The sequence below is a fragment of the Onychomys torridus genome, chromosome 13 (genome assembly GCF_903995425.1).
Source record: "Onychomys torridus chromosome 13, mOncTor1.1, whole genome shotgun sequence".
Taxonomy (NCBI): domain Eukaryota; kingdom Metazoa; phylum Chordata; class Mammalia; order Rodentia; family Cricetidae; genus Onychomys; species Onychomys torridus.
This window is the reverse complement of record NC_050455.1, coordinates 31,771,080-31,793,115: the sequence shown is the minus strand read 5'-3', so window position 1 is coordinate 31,793,115 and position 22,036 is coordinate 31,771,080. Positions and strand designations below refer to the sequence as shown.

At 45.4% G+C, this 22,036-nt stretch overlaps 1 protein-coding gene across 4 annotated transcripts in view; it reads left to right on the top strand.

Annotated features, from left to right (window-relative positions):
- The window catches only part of Ppp2r2b (protein phosphatase 2 regulatory subunit Bbeta), a 400,868-nt gene that overhangs the window by 356,587 nt on the left and 22,245 nt on the right, over positions 1 to 22,036 (top strand). For all 4 annotated transcript variants that reach the window (XM_036204909.1, XM_036204910.1, XM_036204912.1 and 1 more), the window contains one exon: positions 6,868 to 7,032. In XM_036204909.1, coding sequence (XP_036060802.1) covers positions 6,868 to 7,032 — 165 coding nt within the window. The remainder of the gene's footprint in view (positions 1 to 6,867; positions 7,033 to 22,036) is intronic.

The window sequence follows — 22,036 nt, the reverse complement described above, 5'->3', positions numbered from 1 at the left end:
GCTGCTTTTGAAACCCAGCGCCCTCAGCCAGCAAATGTAGCATGGCCTATGTATGTAACAACTCTGTAAGGATCTTCAACTCTCTCGTCCCTGCCTGACTTGTCCAGGTCTTGGGGAAAATAATTGTCAGTATCAGAAAAATCAGTGCAGTGAGTCAGAGGCACTTGTGGACAGCCACTTTGACCCCAAGACACTGCATGGAAATGGTTTTCTTGGATACATGTACTTCCTTTAGAAAACGGGATTCTGTCTGAGATGAGGATTTAAATACTTTTTCTCCATTATCTCTTCTAATAATTAAAATCCTTAGGGATTGTTAATAGGATTCTATTCATTTGAAGGCAAATAAATTGAACCCCAGAGAGATAAAGTGACTTTCTCAAGTTCTCTCAGCTAAATAGAAGGAATGAAAATGGTCTCCCAGCTGTATTTGTTACCATCACCGTATTTATCAGTATTTTCTTGAACTCTACACCCTGAGCTCAGGGGCCTGTCTCAGCTCTCAGGGATGACTCTGACTGACTCTAAGCAAAGAAGCTCCTATTGTTAAGGCCTGGTTGTTTTCTTGGTGTAATAGGACATATTCATTGTAGAGATCTTGGAAAATGAAATAAAATAACCAATAACCTCACCACTGATGTTGCCTCTCAGTTGTGAGAATGCCAGCTAATTCAGCCATATGGTTGAGGAAAGAAAAGGGGGGGGGGGGCAGGGGAAAAAAACTAAGAAATTTGAAGTCTTGATTTGTCAGGAGGCTTTCTTCCATTCAGTCTGGGATACCCCACCTCTCACTGGCCCCCATACACACACACACACACACACACACACACACACACACACACACACACACACACACACACTCATGCACACACACATTCACCCTCATATACAGACGCGCACACACATGCACATGCAAGCACATATGTACACAGAGAGAAAGGGAGTAAGCGAGAAAGAGACCCTCCTCTCTCCACTTTCCAGTGACCACTGCCTAACGTGACCGATGTACCTTGTCTTCTACCGCAGTCCCCCGATACAGGGTGTTGTAGGTTGGGGTTGTTTCTGCTTTGTTTACTGGAATATCCGCTGTACCTGTAAGTCACTAGCAGGATTGTCCATTCTCCAGGAATGTCATGGAATAAGTCGATGAGTGGACTCCACTTACTCACAGGTGATTCTCCGACTTTGAGATCTGTTCTCTCTGCAAGACATCCTGTGCTTCCCATCTACTTCTCTTACTCTTGTTCATCATGTTTTCTTGATTGATCAGACTGTAGTATATTTTGTACCTAATTTTCCTCACCTGAAATAATATATGATAAGCATAAAATCTATCTTAAATATTATTGTACTCTAAAATCGTACTCTTCCATTGAATGAAAATGTGGGAATAGTGCAGATATTTAAAAAAAAAAAAAAAAAAAGCACTCATGGATGCATCCTCATAGAATCATCACAAGTAGCTCCGTGTCCCACCCACCTTGAAGCGCATCACTTTCAGGTATAGGCTTAAACCGCATTATATTCCTAGAGATACAATTTTGCATGCAGTGGATTTTTTTTTTTTACATAATTGGAAATTTCACTGCAAAAATAATTTAATGACAGGTTTTGTAAAAGTTCACTCTATCCATGTGTTTCTGTATATTTATTTAGGTTACTGTCAATCTTTCCTATGTTACCATTGACTGGAGGCAGGGGAATGACAGGTATAGAAAGCTTGGGTCTTCCAAAGGTGGACAGCATAAATGACTGAAAGCCTTCCCTCTCCCTTCACCACCCAGTCCTGATCCCATCAGCCCCCACCCCCATCCTACTGCTGGTGTAATTTATGGTTTGGGCTGCTTATTTGTTCGAAGCCAATCCCTGAAGGAGTGACCTCCTGATGTCTTCAATTATTACTTTCAATGATGCCTTAGGCAACTGCCTGGCACAGCAGTGCCCTCACCTTCACTGCCTCCTGCCTTGCAAGCATGGAGCTCAGCTGCCAGGCTGGCTGTGCACCGTCTTATCCTCAAAGCTGTCTCTGGAGTTGCCCCCCACCCCAGAGCCAGATTAACCCCTTTTGTGAGTCGAGGTAATTTGCCTGGGTTTAGCATTAATAAGGAATGCCCCAAGCAGTTGGGTTCAAAAAGAACAGACCTGTCAGGACCCAGGGTTAATTTAATGGCAATCTGTTGGCTGTCTGGGTTATATATTAGGCACAAGCCCAGTGATATCTTTTGTCATTTAGTTTTTTTGGAACAACAGCGAAATAATTTAGATAGAGTGCCCAAAAGAATCAGATGAAGAAAACTGACTGTCAAAATACATCCTCCCATTTTCCAGAAATACAGGGCACCTTGCATTGTTTAGTGCCTTTATCCCTCCTTCCTAGTGTGAAGGGGGAAGCATGTATGCTGAAGCCACACATCTCCCTTTGGAACCTGAGAGAGAGATGGCCTGGGTTTCTGGGCATCCATGTGGTTCTCTTCCTATCTTCCTCAGAAGACATCAAATTTTGCCAGCTAGACTCTCCCCCACATTTCTAGAATTCAGCCAAGTCTTCCCTTAGAAAATAGGACAAGAAAGCCCTTGTCAGGTTTTTGTCCCAACTTCTGGTTCAAGAAAATCAATTATATCATAGGACATAAAAATTCTGGTTCTGGAAAATATCATCCTGGAAATGTAGTTGGTGAGCTTTCAGGGACATAATTCAAAGGAGCTAGAACCCTCTCTGGGAAGCCAGTCATTGTTTCTCTAGAGCCAGAAAAACCCACTCAGGGAAACTGGTCTGGTGAGGCCATTCCTCACAGAATGCAGTGTGGCTGCATGTAAAGAATCCTTACACAAGCCTCAGTGCAAATCCCAGCTCAACCCATACAGTCATACGACCCTAAAAAATGTATCTCAGAGGTCAGAAGAATGTCTCAGCAAGTCTCTTGCCACTAAGACTGACAGCCTGAGTTCGATCCCCCAGAGCCACACAATGGAAGGAGAAAAACCAACTCCACCAATGTCCTTTGCGCACCTTGGCACATGTGTGCACGTATGTGCACATATACACACAAATAAATAATGCAAAGCCACAGTCACACAGGTGACCTTGGGTAAGCTCATTAGGTCTCAAAGAAAATAACAAAAGCATATGAATATGTAAAAGGAACATAAAGAGAGGATGAAGGGCGGGCAGTGGAGTCACATACCTGTAATCCCAGTACTTGAGAGGCAGAGGCAGGCAGATCTCTGAGTTTGAGGCCAGCCTAGTCTAAAGAGTGAGTTCTAAGACAGCCAGAGCTACACAGAGAAACCCTGTCTCGAAAGAAAGAGAGAGAGAGAGAGAGAGAGAGAGAGAGAGAGAGGGAGAGGAAGGAAGGAAGGAAGGAAGGAAGGAAGGAGAGAGAGAGGAAGGAAGGAAGGAAGGAAGGAAGGAAGGAAGGAAGGAAGGAAGGAAGGAAGGAAGGAAGGAAGGAAGGAAGGAAGGTAGGAGGATGGATGGATGGATGGATGGATGGATGGATGGATGAGAGGTTGATAGGAGCAGGAGGGAGACAGAGGAGGGTGAGGTTAAAAGGAACCTTAATGTAATGAATACATGAATGAAAATGGCAAAGAACAGATTAAGAAAAGCTTTTCCTGATTAGAAAGAAAAATTTAGCTCATCTCTTTTGTCAGCTGTAAAACAGGATTATTAGTGGCACTGACTTCATCTGCCTGGAATGAAGGACAAATGAGGCTATGAGACACTTAGTCCAGGCATGCTCAACACTCAGTAGACACCAGCTACTAGTGTTTGTGCTAAAAAGAGATAGAATCATGACTCTTCCCTTGGCCAAGCCTGAACCAAACCCAAGCACTGTGTCAGGTGGGAGACTCAGACCTTGAAGAACAATCAAGTGGCTTCTGTTGTTTGAATCTCAAATGGTCTTTTAATAAAAAACCCAAAGCCAGATATCAGGGTGAAAGCTGAAAGATCAGAGAAGCAGAACAACTAGTTCTTACCTCCACGAAATCCTCAGCCTAAAGAAAGTGAGTTCCTGTTTCCTCATGTCCTATATACCTTTCTCTGCCCAGACATCACTTCCTGGGATTAAAGGCGTGTGTGCTTCCCGGTACTGGGATTAAAAGTATGCGCCACCACTGCCTGGCCTCTATGTCTAGTCTAGTGGCTGGCTCCATCCTCTGATCCTCAGGCGAGTTTATTAGGGTACACAATCTATCACCACAGACTTCAAATGAAGGGTGCGTGGGAGGTGGGACAGATCCACCAGGCACTGCTTCAGGAAGACATCCTCGATGGTGGGAGGATGCTCCTGGAGGCACAGACATGCTTCAGCACTTTGTTTTTCCATCTTCTGGCTTTGGGACTTTATTTTTAGGTAGAAAAATAAATAAATAACTGTGGCTGTAGCACCTCCCTCGCCCACACAGTGAAGATCTCTTCCAGGGCAGTTTGTTTGCTGAGCTATACTGGTAAAGGCTGAGAAAGCTGACACCAGATTTTCTCTCCTTACTTTGGAAAAAAAGGAAAACATGCTTGCTGGCACTGTAGGGTATGGTGGCACTTTTTGATGGAATCTGACAGTAACTGAACAAGAACCTCTGCTTACTCTATCCAATGGCATGCACACCCAAGCCCAAGGCACAGGTCAGCAGCCAGAAAGCACATCAGAACTGCAGCCTGCAGCCCCTTCCAAGCTGTTTGGGTGTGTATACCCAATGCAGAGGCTGAGTTGAGAGGTACTGTTTTATTAATCCAGGAATACACATGCCCTGCTGAACCAAGTCATCTTTGCATCTGGTTTTGGTAGATGAAAATGTGCCAAAAGGCAATGTTAACACAGGCTTATGCTAATTTTAGAAAGAATGCAACAGGATGCCTAAGAGATGGCAAGAGGCACAGCCTGGCGCAAAGCCACTGGAACAAATCCCATGCAGCAACAGCTCTTGCAGGAACCTAGGTGGTGTTTGCTGGTACATCTGCATTAGTTAGTATATGGCTACCTAATTGGTGCTACAAAGGCTAAAAATATGAGCATATTGCGTGTTCGTGCCTGTCTCCATGCCAAAGAGGGAGCTGTGTTGCTTGCTTAAGCAAAAGCATTTCTAGAATGGTCTGTGTCAAGCTACTGTTCATTCATGCAACACATTTTTTCCCAAAGCGTTGCACAAATTATTCCTGGCCCATACATTTTTCATTTTAATCACTATGTGTTTGTTTTCACGTGGATGGTGAAACCTATCATTTCATGAACGTTGGCTTAATGCTTAGACAAGATGAAAATGTGAGGCAATCTAAAGAAAAACATGGTTGAGTTTAAAAAAATAAAACCTGGTGATGGGGTGAATATCAAAAGGTGGAGTAGTGGAGTCAGAGGAATTCAGGTCCTCTTGCTCAGCTTTGCTGCACCCCAATATCCACATGACAAAGTACAGCTCATCCCCAGACAGAACCTCAGCTCCAGCCAGGGGCCACCCAGACTCTTGGTAGGGATATGACAGGGCATGTGCAAGCCAATTCCTTCACTTCTGCTATATATCCTTTGGAAAGAATTTGTTTTTTATCTCCACTAGATTGCCTTTATAAACAAAAATCTAAATGTTTCATTCTGATATACAAGGATATAGCCTCAATATATATAAACACACACACATATATATTACAAAGGAATATACTGGGGAGGTGGGAACTTGTAGGCTAAAACTGAGTATATTCCCCATTATCCCAAATCCCTCACTACATGTAAATGGTATCTTTCTGACACTTAAGCTCCCACCCAACAGTCAAGCTCTAGCAAATCACAACTTATGGAGACCAGAAGGCCTGTTCATCTCAAAGGAGAGAAACTGGGCAATTGTGAAATTTCCCAGGCTTTTCAATTGGATTTAAGTCCTGGTATTGTCAATCACTAGCTGTAGGTAGGTAGGTAGGTAGGTATATGGACGGAGAGAGAGAGAGAGAGAGAGAGAGAGAGAGAGAGAGAGAGAGTCTGTGTGTGTATGTGTAGGTGAGTAGTGAACGTGTTCCTCAGCATGCCTGTGGAAGTTAACTGTCTCCTACTCCGTGGGTCCCAGAGATCAATCTCAGGTCATTCAGGCTTAGCAGCAAGCACCTTCGCCTGCTGGGTATCTCCCCAGCCCATTAGCTTTGTCTCTTGCAGAAACTTCTTGAATGCTCACAGAGCCTCCACTTCCAGCCCTGAAAATGGGCATAAGGCGTGTTATTCATAGTGTTGTTATAAGGTTAAAATGAGACAAAGTTCAGGATATGTGCACTGAGAGGCTCTTGAACAAACCCTCATTGAGTGGCAGCTGCTGCTGTTACATGGATAGTTCATGGGAGAGGATTTGCAGGGTGTTATAGGTTTCATTTATTACCCCAGAGATCCCAGTAAGAGTTCAAATTCAATAGTCTGGCTAGAGTGGACCTAGCTGGATGCTGAGCTATTGCTGTAGAGTGGGGGACACTCTCAAGTGACTTCATGGCCAAGTATGAGTTTGTCTTCTACATGTCACAGAAGATAAAATAGAGATGAGGAGTCAGGAAACCTAAGTTCATTGGGACAGGGTTTCACAGTGTGGCCCAGGAGAGACTGGAACTCACAGCAATCCTCTTGCCTCAGCTTCCTGAGTTCAGTAATTAGAGTCAGGAGCCACCACACCCAGCTTAGACCTAAGTTCTACCTCTCACTACTGGGCAGCCCCCATCCCATAAAGTCCCTGAGCCTCAGCTGCCAGAATTTACTGCTGCCTGCTCCTCTGCTAACAGCCTCCCATTGAAATGGCCCTGTGCATGGTAAATGTCCCCTGTAGCACTCACAGCAAAGGCTGCTAATGCCCCCACCTCGGCCCCCTTCTCCTCCATCCTCCTTGACTCGTCTGTGCCAGATATCGTGGACATCAAGCCAGCCAACATGGAGGAGCTCACAGAGGTGATCACCGCAGCCGAGTTCCACCCCCATCACTGCAACACCTTTGTCTACAGCAGCAGCAAGGGGACAATCCGGCTGTGTGACATGCGGGCATCCGCCCTGTGTGACAGGCACACCAAGTGTGAGTATCAGCACAAGGGCTGGAGACAGGGGGTGAGGGGACGGGTAGTGAGGCGACCTGGTCTCTGACATGTGGAAGGAGGGAGCTCTGGAAGGGTTCCACCTCACTGAACACTAGGAGTAAAGAAATCACAAGTGTTAGGCCGATTTGGGAGTCAGCCCCACATTTAATGTGCCTGAGAAGGGAAAGCCCCATGTTCGGGTCTGAGGCGTGCAGATGCAGAGGAAGCCCTGCCAGCAAGGGCTGAACACTGACTGTGAGCTGATCTGAATTCTTTGTAGAGGTCACTCACTGCTGTGAGGGCGATGACCCTAAGAAAACAGTGAAGAGACTGTTAAAGGGTGGTAACAAGGAGGTGGGGTGGCATGGTCAGCAGCCGAGCATTGCAGCTAGGTCTCGGCAGCAGAGTTAAGCAGACTTGCTGGACTGTAAGGGGGCTGGTAGAGAAGATACAAAGGGGAAGAGGAAGGAATAGGGCAGTGGTCCTCAACCTTCCTAGTGCTGCGACCCTTTAATACAGTTAGTTCCTCATGTTGTGGGGACCCCCAACCAGAAAATTATTTTTTGAGGGGGTAGCTTTCAAGACAGGGTTTCTCTATGTAGTTTTGGTGCCTCTCCTGGATCTCACTCTGTAGACCAGGCTGGCCTCAAACTCACAGAGATCCGCCTGGCTCTGCCTCCAGAGTGCTGGGATTAAAGGTGTGCGCCACCGCCACCCGGCATCAGAAGATTATTTTTATTGCTACTGTATAGCTGTAATTTTGCTTCTGTTGTGAATCATAATATAAATATCTGATATGCAGGATATCTGATATGCGACCCCACCCCCAAAGGGGTCGTGGACCCACAGGTTGAGAACCACTGGGTAGGAGCAGGTGGGAGGGGAGAGGTAGGTGTAAATGCAGGGGTAGGGGGAGCGGGGAGGAGGACACACCCAATGACTGACATAAAGGCATGAAGCATTTGTGTTCAGTGTGGGATCTGCTGTGTGTGAGGTAGCATGAGCTACCTTAAGGGACAGGTTCTCTGTGGTAAGTGAATATGGAACAAGGTGGGTGGACCACTGGCTGCAGATATTCCTGAGGGGCCCTAAGAAGCTCTAATGCCCTCCCAGCCAGTGTGACATATACTTGCCTGGGCTTTCGAGTCAGGCAGGCCCACATGAGTCCTGAATGCAGAGGGAAGAACTGTGAACTGACTGGGGAAATTGCTGAGCCCAGAACTCAAGCTGGAGAATGGACAAGGCTCTTGGAGGTTTTTAAGTGAGAATGGTTTAGAACGAACCGTACTTGGGAAGTAGAGCTAAACCCCTGGCTCTTGGTGCCTGTGTGACCTCGGGCAATCCTCCTGAGCCCCACAGTCCTCCCAGGGCATGTGGGCAGAAGAGATCAGCACTGCTACATGAATAAGGCAGGAGCAATAGATGGCAACCAGAATGGTTTCCATCTTCCTCCGGAAGCCCCTAGGCCTGCAGCTGTAAGGTAGTCAGAACCACTACCCTTTTGCCAGATACAGGAGGCCCCATCATTCACTATTCATATTCACCAAGCACGTACCATATGCCAGATATATCCAACTCTGGAGACACAAGGATGAGCAAAAGCAGATGTTCTTCTCTCTGTCTCTTGGAGCTCACTGTATTTGCAAGGTCTTGCAGAGAAGGGGGAATGGTGGGTGGAGTGTATAAAGAGATTTATTATTAGGAACTGGCTCACATATGAATATTGAGTCCTGAGATCTGCTGCAGTCAGCAAGCTAAAGTTCTGGGATCGGGGACGGTCTTCCATTCTACATGCCACCAGGCTGAAGACCCAAGTGCCTCAATTCAACTCCAATGGGTAATCATCACAACCCCCAAATCAGTCAGGTGGAGAGAGTCTCTGACACTCACAAGAGGACCAACACTTTCTGCCAATCAGCCCTTCACCTGATTGGATGAGGCTCATCCACCTTAAGAGGTCAATATTTATTCAGTCTCATAATTCAAATGTTAAACTTATCCCAAAACACTCTTGCAAAAACACCAGAATGTCAGACCAAGAAGCTGAGCACCTGTGACCAGTCAAGTTGACAGAGAAAAATAAGCACACTGAATATTAAAGACACCTGCCTCCATTAGAAAATCACAAACAAATAGAGCATGGCCAGTGCACTGAGTGGCATGAAAGAACAGCATGTTGTGCTGTCAGTTAGCATTATGGGGACCTTACAAAGCATTGATTACTGATCTGAAATGCAAAGACCAAGGAGTGAGAGGAGTATAGGGAAGGGTCATCCATGCCCACAGAAGCAGGAAGACTATCAGGACACACACTCAGGAACCCCCAGGGTCTGCTGCTCTCTCCAGCCCTGGTGCCACCCACTCCTACAAGATCAAAGTCCCGAGGACAGTCCTTTGGGAGACCCAGGAGCTAGTGAGTGAGTGCATTGCAAGCCTTCATCAAACCTGCCCATTACCCCCTCCAGCCTAGCCCAGCTCTTCACTGCAAGGCACCAGCCTGTTAATCTAATTAAGAAGAAATAGATTCATTTTCCTGACTGGGCCAAAAAGCTGACCTTCTTCAGGGCACACCTCTTTTTGTTCCAAAGCCACCCAGCCCCAGCTCCTGCCAACTGGGGAGGCCCGTGTTCTGACCTCCCGCCTGACATCTCATATTGATTTTCTCCATTCTCCTCCAATGCCAGCCTGCAGTGGGCTGAGGCTCAGCCGAGGTGTGTGAGCAGCATGAGACAGTTCATCAGAGTTCAAAATGAAAAGCAACATTGGCTTTCGGAGATGAGCATGGAGGAGGAGGGTATTTAATAACCGTCGGCGTTTAATCAAAACGCCGAGGAAAACCGTGTTATCAGAGCCGAATATATTAATTTCCATATGTCCCTCACTCTGCATGCTCAGCAGGGGTTGGAAGGGATGATTTGCCCTCTCCCTCTCAATTTTCTGATTTTTTTCCATTGCTTCTGGCGGCAGTGAGATGTTTGCATTGGTCGTCTGAGGTGTCTGAGACAAAGGGTGCTGATGACAGTGAGGCTCTGCTGGGCTGACCCTGCTTCTTTCTTTCCACACACATGTCCTGGGAAGTGGGTGAAGAAATGGCCAGGTAATATGAAAGCCAGCCTAAAAACTGAAAGAGTTAAAACCCAAGCTCCTGTACTGCACCCACAAGGATCATCTTCTGACCCCGACTCCACCCTCCAGGCTCCAGGGAACCTGACCACACTGGCCCTATTCCTGTACCACCAACATTTTTAGCCCGTTCCTGCCCCAGGGTTTTTGCATAAGTTCTTCCTCTGTCTGGAACACCCTTCCATTATATCCCTCAATTATCATATGAGTTCTGTGGAGCCAGATTGAGCACTTGTAGGCAGGTAGATGGTGCATAGACCTATGAGAGAAGGTATATTCACTTACCAAAGATGCTTTAGCCAAGTGCCCCTAACTGACTGACAGCAAAATGTTACTGTCTCACAATCCTTTTTTCAATTTTTCAATTTGATTTAGTGGGGGCATGTGTGTGTGGATGCGGGCATACACGGACCACATCTCTATTCCTCTGTTCATTTAACCACTAAGCTCGTGTGAAGGTCAGTGGACAACTTTCGGGGGGGCAGTTCTCTCCCTCCTTCTACCTGCATTGCAGGGTCTCTCCTCCTGCTTCTGCTGCACTGAGTACTCGAGTCTAGCTGTCCTGCAGACTCCTGAGCAGTTCTTCCATCTTGGCCTCCCACATTTCCATAGAAATGCTGCGATCACACATATGTGCTGCTATATCCAGCATTTTTATGTGGACTCTGGAATCAAGCACAGGTTTTCAGGCACTCTTACCAATGGAGCTATCTTACTGGGCACTGACTCAGTTCTCAGAAAGCTGTCAGCAGGCAGGGTTGCTGAGCTGCTCACATTCCTCTCTCCTTCACATGAAAAGAGCCATCTTCTCCCTGTGTGTACACATCAGTGTGTGTGTGTGTGTGTGTGTGTGTGTGTGTGTGTGTGTTTGTGTGTGTGTTCAAATTCCCCTTCTTTATAAGAGTCATCTTGGGTTAGGACTTATCTAGTGACATCATGTCCATGTGATCACCTCTTTTAAGCCCCAGTCTCTAAAAACAGTCACATTCTTAGGCATGGGGACAAGATAGGACCTCTGCATGTTAGTTGTGGGTGGCAAAATTCTGCAAGTGGGCAGGCCCAGGAGCTTCCTGTCCTGGTCCTGTCCCTTCCTGCAGGCCATAGCTTTACCCCCAGGCAGTAAGGACAGAAAAAGATCCCGGACATCAGGCTCACACAGTCTCAGACACAGTGAGCGCAGGAAGTGTGGCCCTTATGAAAAGCAGTGCAGAGATGGAGGACCAAAGGAACAGACCACAAGGACTGTGAGGCAGAAAGGCTTCAAGGTCCTGACTTCTGGGAGAATGCCGCCTGGGAACTTTCCGTGGTCCTGAAGCAATTTTCCTCCAAAGAGGATTTTGTTTCAGAGGTTCTGAGCTAAGAAGTCTGTGTCCTGCTCAAAAGTCACCCTTAAGTGACAATAAGTAGAATTTGAATTTGTTAATAAGTCAAACCACATTAGCAACATAAAAGAAAAAAAGCAGAAATGTTGATAGTAAATTATATAGAACTTTGTTTAAAAATAAGTCTTCGTCATACATATAATTTCACCGTTTGTCTGAAATAAATGTAAATTTGCATACTAATTAAAAAGAAAAAAGGAACCAGGGAAACTCACAGTTGGGACTGGGATATGCTGAAGGAGTGGAATTGACTCTCTAGGGTTCTGTGGACTTGAAGACAGAGAACAAGTGAGTTGCCTGTGATGAACTTGGTGAGCTGCAAAACCCACAACGCAGTGAAGTGAGAACAACTGTGCCCAGAGACCATCAGAGACTAGCTGCAAGGATGTTGGATGGCCTGGAATGTGGGGCTGTCTTCTAGACTGACCCTAGGTTGGAGCTGTACGTGTATAATTTAGAGAGAGTCCATGAATAGAAGTGGGGTGCCCTAACTCCACTATAGGACCTACAGGAAAAAGCAACACTCCCTATACTTCTAAGGGCCCATCAGAGGCACAGGAGGTGTGCCAGGTGGTATGGAGTCCTGCCTGGTGTTCCCTCCACAAGTGGCCCAGGACAGCTTTGCTCCCTTCCAGACAGCAGTGAGTAGACTCAGAGACTGGGTCAGGAATACAAGGAAGACCAGGTGACCACTCTCAGCCTATGACACAATGGCCAAACTGAGCAGTCTTGAACAGGTTACCTCTCTCTGCCTGTTTTCTCATCTGAAAAAAAAATAAAGAAAAGAAAAGAAAATGGCTAGTGGTTGTACTTGCCTTGTAGGTACTTGGAGGATTAAATGCAATATGACCCATGAAGCCTCAGAATAGTGTCTGACACATAGCATGGTGCAAGATGGAGATTCCCCCACTCTCCCTCTTCCTCTCTGTCTCTCCCTCTCCTTCCTCCCCCTTTCCTTCATTCTTCCCCTCCCCTCCCCCACTCTTCCCTACAATGTGTGTCTTATTTTAAGAGTAAAACCAGGAGGATAGGCAGCAACAGTGAAGAAGTAGTAATGTCATCAACCATTGTGATGTTTTACAATGTCCAGGAAGCAAGCCAAATAAGCAAATGTGGGCCCATTTTATCCTCATGCCAACCCCAGGAAGTACCTTCTAAATATGCTTAATTAGAAGTGAGAGAAAGTGATGTAATTGTAGAGAATAGAAAACAAGCATGGCAATAGGTTGACCAAGGCCTGTGTGGTTCGCTGGCTTTTTATCAGCAGCCTTGTGATTCTCTGTCCATCTCCCCATCACTCTTGATAAGAGCCATACTGTGTGCTCACTTTGTTCAGGGGCTGTAAGAGCCCTGTGATGGTGTTTTCTTTCCACCCCGACCACCTTGGGAAAAGCATCAGCTTTCTACTACAGGGGATCCATGGAACAAGAGCTGAACCAGCCATTCCAGGGTGTATGCTCTGAATTCAATCCATGTCTCTTGTAGACAGACATTTCCTGTCATGACCATCCAGTCCCAAATAACTTACTCAGAGGCCGAATATGAATTATAAATGCTCAGCAGATAGCTCAGGCTTGTTTCTAGCTAACTCTTACATTTAAATTAATCCATATTTCTATTTATGCTTTGCCACGTGTCCCATGGCTTGTTTCCTAAGTTTTTACATGTCCTGCTTGTTTGGTGGCTGTCTGGCCTCTCTTCTGACTCCACCCTTTTTCTTCCCATCATCCTTAGTTTAGTCACCACTGCCGATACTTCTTCCTGCCTGGCTACTAGCCAATCAGCATTTTATTAAACCAATTCAAGTAATAAATCTTTACAGTGTACAAGAGAATTATTCCATAGCATCTCTCCTCTAATTCACCAGAACATCAGGAACCAATTATTCAACTAAGATGTATTAAACATCTTCTGACTCTTGCCATCCAAAAGGTGCATCATTCCATGGGGCAAAAGAACAAGTACATTCAAAATGTAGATAAGCAGTGTATTTTCAGATATTGATGCAAGCATTAGGAAATAATACATGGTCAGAGAGTAGCTGGGGTAGAACTATTTCCATAAAGTGGTGTGAGGGAAAGCTACTGAACTAGAGCTGAATTATTGGAAGGATCCAGTGGTAGTGAAGGTCCTAGCTCAGGAACACCTGTGTTTGAAGAACAGACCAAGGGCCAGAGGATGGCGATGGTTATGCAGAAAGCAGTGTAAAAAGAGAGGCCAAAAAGTGGGTTATGAGCCATATTTCATACAACCTGGGAAAAGCCCATGGGCTTCATTCTAAGTGAATAATGAGCCATTAGCAGGAAGTGAATGCAGTCTAGTGCTACATGAGGCCATTTTGGTCAATGACAGTGTCCCCTAAGATTATGTCACCTACTGACACCTTATCCATCATTTTTTGTGTTTGCATAACAAAAGCACCTAACGGTGCACTTCTCAGAATAAATCCCAGCATGAAGAAAGACTTGGCTGGGGCTGTGGAGATGGCTCACTCAGGGAAAAGTGCTTGTAACCCAGGCATGAGAACTGGACTTCAGACCCCTAGCACCCATGTACATGTTTAGTGAGCTTGGCACCCTGCCTGTAATCCCAGCTCTCAGAAGGTAGAGACAGAGAACCTCAGAGCATGCTGGCCTGCTAGACTGGCTGAATCCATGAACTCCAGGTTCATTGAGAGATTCTGCCTCAATATATAAAGTGGAGAGTGAGGAAGGCACCCATCATCAACCTCTGGCTTCATACATATGCATATGCCACCACACTGATGAATACCACACACACACACATGCTCAGAAAGAGCATGGCTATGTTGGAGCATGTTTATGACCTTAAAAGACTTCTCAAGTAGGGCAGCCAGCCTGGGAGCAAGGAAGCCAATGGGGAGACTCCTTCCATTGTTGAAGGAGAAATGATAGCCACTACAAATGAGTGAACATAGGAATGTCAGGCTGTGAGGGCTCGCTGAGAGATTTGAAATGGGGAGGCAGATGTAAGGAGGAAATATGAAGTCATGTGTTGGTCTGGCTGATGGTATAATGGAAAGATACTGAAGTGAGGAGGCCAGAGAAGGAACTGGTTTGCTGTAGAAAGACTAAGCCTACCTCTCTAGCTGTCTCCAGATAGAGTTGTCTATGAGTCATCCAATTAGAAAAGTCTCTTGGTCATTAGATACATTGATCTGGAAGCTCAGGAAGACATTACAAGTATAAAGTTGAGGAGTCATAACTATATCATTGTATTTCAAGCTATGGAACAGGTGGTTCTATTAAAGAGACACAGTGTGGATAGAGAAGAGTGGAGGCCCAGGACCCAGGCCAAAGGGATGTAAACACTTAACAATGGGGTATGGAGAAGAAGGTAGGAGATGAGTTGCCAGGGATAAGAGGAAATCAAGGTTTGTAAGCAACACATTGAGAATGGCATAGAAAGCTGTTGGGACCAATGTTATTAAATGCTTCTGTAATGCCAACAAAGATGAGACTGGGTAAATGATCATAAGATTTAGTCCTGTGGCAGCCTTTCACTATTAAAGGAAAAGTGTCCTGCCTGACATGTAGTGTGCATCTGTTGAGTGAAATCAATCATGTGATGCCACATCACCCACAAATATTGGTTCAGTCCTTCAACTGAATCTCTACTCCACTGTGGTTTTGGCAGGCTTGTCTACATTCTGCCTGCCTCTGGTCATCTTACCCCATTGGGAAGGATTGGCTTGTACTCAAGACTTACAGGAGAGCCAACTAGTCATGGAAAGTCCTGAGGAAGGAGCCAGAGCACCTCTCCATAGCAGTAGTGGGGGCAGCCTCACAGCACCAGTCCCCTTGAATGGCTCCACAAGCAGGCCTGAGGTCTGTGGTCCTTTTTTACCAAGTAGGCCCTTCCACAAGGGCAAAACTATAGCCCAAATCAAGGCCATAGGAATTCCTCCCTTCAGATGCCACCAAGGCAGACTTTCTATTCAGCCTTCACTCCTGAAGTGTATGTAAACATGTCTGGACCATGATTAAGGACCATCCTCCTGTGTTGAGGAAGTAAAGGGTGACAGTAGTTCAGGCCTTAAATACTGAAATGTTTCAGTGAATAGCCTCATTAAGAAAACAGCCAAGTTTGATGCCTAACTCAAAAATATAAATCAGAAATTTCATTTCCCTCCAAAGGTAGTAGGCATGCAGAAGGATGAGTTATTTTGTTTGAATTCTCCTATGTCTTATTTAATTTTTACAAAGATTGTTGGCCTTAGTGCCCAGTTAACAAATAAGATGTAGAGATGAATAAACTTGCCCCAGATTCCAGGGCAAGAGCCAGATTCGAACCCATGTCTGTCTACTTCCCAGAGAATTCACTGCTATTCTGCATATATGGCAAGGGAAAATGCACGATTGATTGTTTTTTTTAGTATCCAGAAAGATAATTTCATGGGTCTGCAATTTATACTCCCCACATCAGCCCAGTGCCCTAGCCTAAACATTTCTGGCTACACTGTTAAGTCGGATTCTGCCCAGGATGTGAAATCCACTCTCATCCCTCGTCTACAAACTTAATTGCCAAGCCCAGGTTCTGTAAGCCACTAGATCCCTGAATAAACCTGTGTCTCCTTCCCCAAGCCCCTAATGGAATGTGTCCAAAGGCATCAACTATAACTGCAGCTGTGATTCATCCTAAAGCCTCCAAAGGGGGTTCAGTATTGATCTGGGGCATAATTAACACTGTTTACTGTAGGCGAGCTTGGTTAGGTTAGAGAAACAAAGCCCTTTATTAAAATGCTTTTTCCTGATGACAGGATTACAAACATACAGAGACGCACACTGCACCTGGAGAAAAGCCAAATAGCCTTGATACATGAAACAGAATACAAACACACACACACACACACACACACACACACACACACACACACACAGTCCACAGTATTCAAGCTTAACAGCAATTAACCACAGAGCAGACAAGCCTCACATTCGAGTAAAAATAGAATCCCATCCCCCTTCTTCCATCTTCATTTCCATTTTTGATTAATTTACCAGTTCGGTCAATTAGTCATCCTGGAGACTGCAGTTGAGTGGATTTTCCTAAAGACTAGAAAGCTTATTAATTTTGAAAGTGGGTATCATTCATTAACAGTTGACACTATCCCAGGTCCTACCCTCTTCTCTGCTCAAGGTCTTGGGTGAGAACGCAGCAGAGGTTGAAATTAGCACTTGCACGTGGCTAAAGCCTACCCCATCTACTCCACACCAAGACATACAAGATGGGAAGGCTCACCTGTGGGGTCACAGGTGGCTTTGGCCCTGGAACACCTCTGGGTCAACTTACCTGTCATTGTTGTCTGTGATAAGCTATTAGCAACAAAGTAGTCGTAGGCACATGCAAGCGTTCGTAGTGGAGTTCAAGGAAACCAGAGTCAGAGGATGAGCGTACCTGGCCTCTCAAGTGTATTAGCTGATGCTGGCAGGATCCTAAGGTAGCCCATTCCTTCCATCCAGAGGCATATCGGGAAATCTGATGCTTCCTAGAACTGCTGTAACAAAGCCTCACTGGCTTTAAACTTCACATAGCTGTCATCTTGCCAATCTGGAGTCCAGACATGTAACATGGGTGTTACTGGCTAAAATTAGGCTGCCTTCCCATGGGGATTTCTGGAAAGAATTGTCTTCCTTGGGTTTTTCAGCTTCCAGAGACTGCCCCCTTCCCAGGCTTTGAGAATCCAGAAAGAGGGAAATGAGAACCTAACACACCACCCTCCTGCCTCCTTTACTGCCCCCTCCCCTTCTTTTAAGGACTCTTGTGTTTGTATGAGATCCACCCGGATGAAGTGGAACAATCTCATTTTAAGATCAACTAATCAGCAGCCATAATCCTATCAGTCATATTTCCTTTTTGTCATGGAAGGAGTCCACAGACTGCAGGAGTCCACAGACTGCAGGAGTTAGGGTGTAGGTATCCTTGCAGCCAATTTCCTCTGCATCATACCCCTCAAGTTTCAGCAAAGACACATTGGACCAAAAGAAGTGGGCTCCCAAGTCAGTTTTATGCCCTCTCTGAACACTAAATGCCATGTACTCACTGATCTGTTTTGTTTCTTCTAAGTCAGACCTCCCCTATGGCTAGACTGTTTATGACTCCCTAAGCACATATCATAGTGCTGAACAAATCCTCTAAGGAGGCAAATGTCTGTAATCATGCAATATGATAGTTTGCATCTGGTGCTTCTCTTTGAAGAGCTGGGAAGACTCACATAAAGAAGTAGTTGACTGTGTTCGTTCATTTCTAACTTTAAGAGTGCATTTCCAGCAGCTGGGGTTTAGATTAGTGATAGCACATGCTCTTAGCAAGTGAGGGGCCCTGTTTGCAATCTCCTGGGGGCGGCGGGGGGGGGGGGGGGGAGACAGGGATGGAATAGACAGAAAGAGATGGAGAAAAAGGCCCACTTTATCATGTTTAACTTACATTAACTTTTAAAATAGATTCCTAGGCACTGAAAGTAGAAAAAAATGAATAATAAACAGCCCATAATTTCAAAAGCTGCAATATGCTTTCACAAGTTGGGAAAATTCTAGGTAACTTTTGAGTTCTAGGAGGAGTCTGTGAAGCGGTGATCATCTGTTACTCATGTATTGTTTATTGTTGCCAAGCACTAAAAAGACAGATCCTTCCACCCCTGCAGCATCTACTCATGGAGAAGGAATCAAAGACCTGGACAAACAGATTTGGTGAAGAGAGTCCCTGGAGCAGAGGCTACAACAATGCAGAGGCTTTGGGTGGGACTGTGACGAGAGGGACTGGCCATTGTGTTATGAGAAGGAGCAGCTGGGGGGGGGGGGGAGCTGGTAGCCTAGAATATGTGAGGAGCTACATTCAAACTCCTGTTTGCACACCTAGTACCCTTCATGCCATATGCTGTGCAGAGGACATGGGAGTTGGGCAACATGGTAGCCCTGTAGGCCATAGTAAGGAATTTCAATGTTACTATATTAGGGAAAGAGACATCTAGGAAGGCTTTAGGGAACTGAGTAGATTGGTGTCTGGGACCATTTAAGAATGAAGCATCAGGAAAAAAAAGAGTGAACACAAAGAGAAGAGTGAGAATGTTCTTGAGATGTCAAATTGGATGGTTCAGAGCAGTACCTGGAGTATAAACCAGTGTGTCTGTTTGTAAACTGGCTGTGGAGGCTGAGGCCAAGAGCCAAGGCTAAGGAGGCTAAGGAGATGATGGTTCAGTCAGTAAGGGTTTGCAATTGTAAAAGCATGATGACCTGATTTCAGTCTCCAGAACCCATGCAAAAGAGCCAGATATGGTGGTACATGCTTTTAATCTTGGTGGGTCACTAGCCAGCCAGCCAGCCTAGCCTATGGGGCAAGCCACAGCCAATGAAGGATTCTGACTCAAAAAAAATGAGATGGCTGGTTGACCTCTCAAGGTTTACCTCTGGCACATATGCAAGCACACACACACACACACACACACACACACACACACACACACACACACGTGCACACAGAGAAACAAGGATACGACCCAGGGTTTCAGTTCAAGCACAGGTCTAAATGAAGGGGCTCACTGGTAGGTTTGCAAAGGTAAGAGAGGGGAGAAACTGGAGGAGGAGTTCATAAATTCTGTGAGCACTAAGGATTGTGGGGGGGGGGAACTCATAAAATGTTTGCATTGACACATTTTTGCTGGGAAACATTGGAAGCCCCTCGCTTTTATCTTCACTGATCTTAATGAAAACTCCTAAAGGCCATAGTCTTTGTTTAGCCCAGACAGTCCTGCCTTGACCTCCCAAGTGCTAGGGTTACAGGCATGGGCATGCCTGACTGGGTGTCTTTGTCTAGTTTTGGTTTGGCTTCGTTTATTTTTTTGTTTGTTTGTTTGATTGTTTGTTTTCGGTAGCTGAGGAATTCAAGATCCAGGGAAGGCTATGTAGAGCATTACAGTGATCCGGTTTATTTCTTACTTTAAATGATGAATACCATCAACCTTGGCACGTGTGTGCATTGAAAGGTGGAGAAGAGAAGTGGGGATCTCTTACATGTGTAATTGACCTGTGTCAAATATATCGGCTAATTCGAGCCCCTGTGTGGTTCACATAATTCTATTTTGACAGCTCAGCAGGTGGTATCAATAACTGAGTCGTGAGTGCTACCATCCACTCCAACAACTACCACCCCATCTTGCAAGTCCCTCCTCTGTTGAATCGTTATGAAGACTTACTTCCCATCATCCCCAAAGCACAGACCAGAGGCAGCAGAGGGCAGGCAACGCTCACCCCCACAAGGCTCATAAGGATACTCTCTTCTCTATCTTCAACCTCAGTATAAACATTTCGATAGGAATTAACTTCTATATGTATGGGCATCCTTAACCCTGGGGTCAGCCAGTATGTCCTGAAATTGTAATGGCTTTTGAAGATCCCTGCACTGAGACAGAGCTGTCCATTGAAAAGTTACATGTGAGGGGGAAAACGGGATCATTACGCTTATGGGGGAAAACATGAGAATCAAAGCAAATATTAACACGATATTGTGCTGAGCATGGCGGGATAGAAAGGCTAATGCTAACGCAGGACGAGAAATTAGGAAGTATTTCTAACATAAAGTTCGTTTTAAGCTGAACATGAAATTTAGATTCCCAATGTCAAGAACAGCAGATGCTAACTACAAACTGTGCAAGCCGAACGCTGCATGTGTGGCCTCACAGTAGAGTGCTTTGGCTCACCCTGAGATCAATTCCCAGCACCGCGCGCGCGCGCGCGCACACACACACACACACACACACACACACACACACACACACAAGTTTACTCTGAATATAGTGTGAAATCATTGAACTGAAAAATGATTTTACATGCTTTTATCTCCAAACTATCCCATGTGTTCCCAGACACTGTCAGCCTCTGTTAAGAATCTCCTGTGTCCTTGTCATTGTGGGACACAGAATTATAAACTGGTACCAGTTAGTCAAATGCATTCTGTTGCCCTCAGGGAGTTACTCATGGTAGAGGACCAGAGACAGAGCCTGGCCTAGCATGGATACTAACTAACTATACTGTTGGACATATGAAGGAATGATGTGAGGTCAAATGTCATGTCTCTCATAACATAATAATGATTTTTTTATTTGAGAATTTCATACAGCATATTTTATTGTATTCTTTCCCATCCACCCCCTTCCAAGACCCCCAACCCTGACTCCACTCAATTTTATATTATTTCTCTTGCTTTAAAAAAAGGAGAAAGGAAAAGATGGAGAGGGGAGAGGGAGGGAGGGAGGGAGAGAGAAGAAAGCGGAGGGGAGGGGAGGGAAGGGGAGGGAGGGAGGAAGGAAGGAAGGGAGAAAGGGAGGGAGGGAGGGAGGGAGGGAGGGAGGGAGGAAGGAAGGAAAGAAGGAAGGAAGGAAGGAAGGAAGGAAGGAAGGAAGGAAGGAAGGAGCTTTTTAAAAAGCCACTAAAAAACAGGAAGTCCAATTTGTGTTGGCCAAGTGCTCCTGAACATGCAGCCTGCCCTGAAGTGTGGTTGATATACCCAGTACCACTCCACTGGAGAAAACTGATTTTCCTGTCTCCGGGCAGCTATCACTTGTAAAGAGCATGTTGGCTAGGGGCGGGATGTTATACTGCTTTCCTCCCTCTATAATGAGACTTTGTCTGGCTTGAGCTTCTGCAGGTCTTACGTGTGCTGTCACAGTCTCTGTGGGAGTCTGCAAAATGCCATTTCCTTAGGATCACTACCTCTGGCCCTTACAGTCTCTCCTCCCCTTCTGAGTAGATCCCTGAGTCTTAAAGGCGGGGGCGGGGAGGGTGGGGGGTTGATGAAGACATCCCATTCAGGGCTGAAGGCTCTGAAGTCTCACTTTCTGCACAGTATCCAGTGGGTCTCTGTGTTAACTCCTATCTACTGCAAAAAAAAAAAGCTTCTCTGGTGAGGGTTAGTGATTCATTCATCTGTAGGTATAAAACTACGTCATTAGAAGCTGTCTTATTGTTACATAAGTTTAATAATGCTGATTCTTGAGTGGAAAAATGTGATGAAGGCATTGCGTACAGGATTTTCCAGTTCCTGGGAAAAAAACCAAACAAGCTCAGACTCAGAAATGTCTCAGTTTTAAACTTTTCTCCTACAAGCTTTCTTGAAATTTTTAAGAACCTATATAATAGACTCTAATGTTTTTACATTTTAATTTCTGTGTGTGTGTGCATGTGTGCACATGCGCTTACGCATGCATTAGTGCCACATTAATGTATGGTGGTCAGAGGACAACTTTGGGGGAGTGGGTTTTCCCCTCCCACCTTTTATGTTCCAGGAGTAGAACTCAGGCTCTGTGAAGAACATCTGTACCCCCCAAATCATCCCATAGCTCTATAATTGAGTCTTACAATTATTGATTGATATATACATTATATATATACACATAGACATATATGTGTGTGTATATACATATATATGTGTGATTATATACATATATATGTGTGTGTATATATATACATATGTGTGTGTGTGTGTG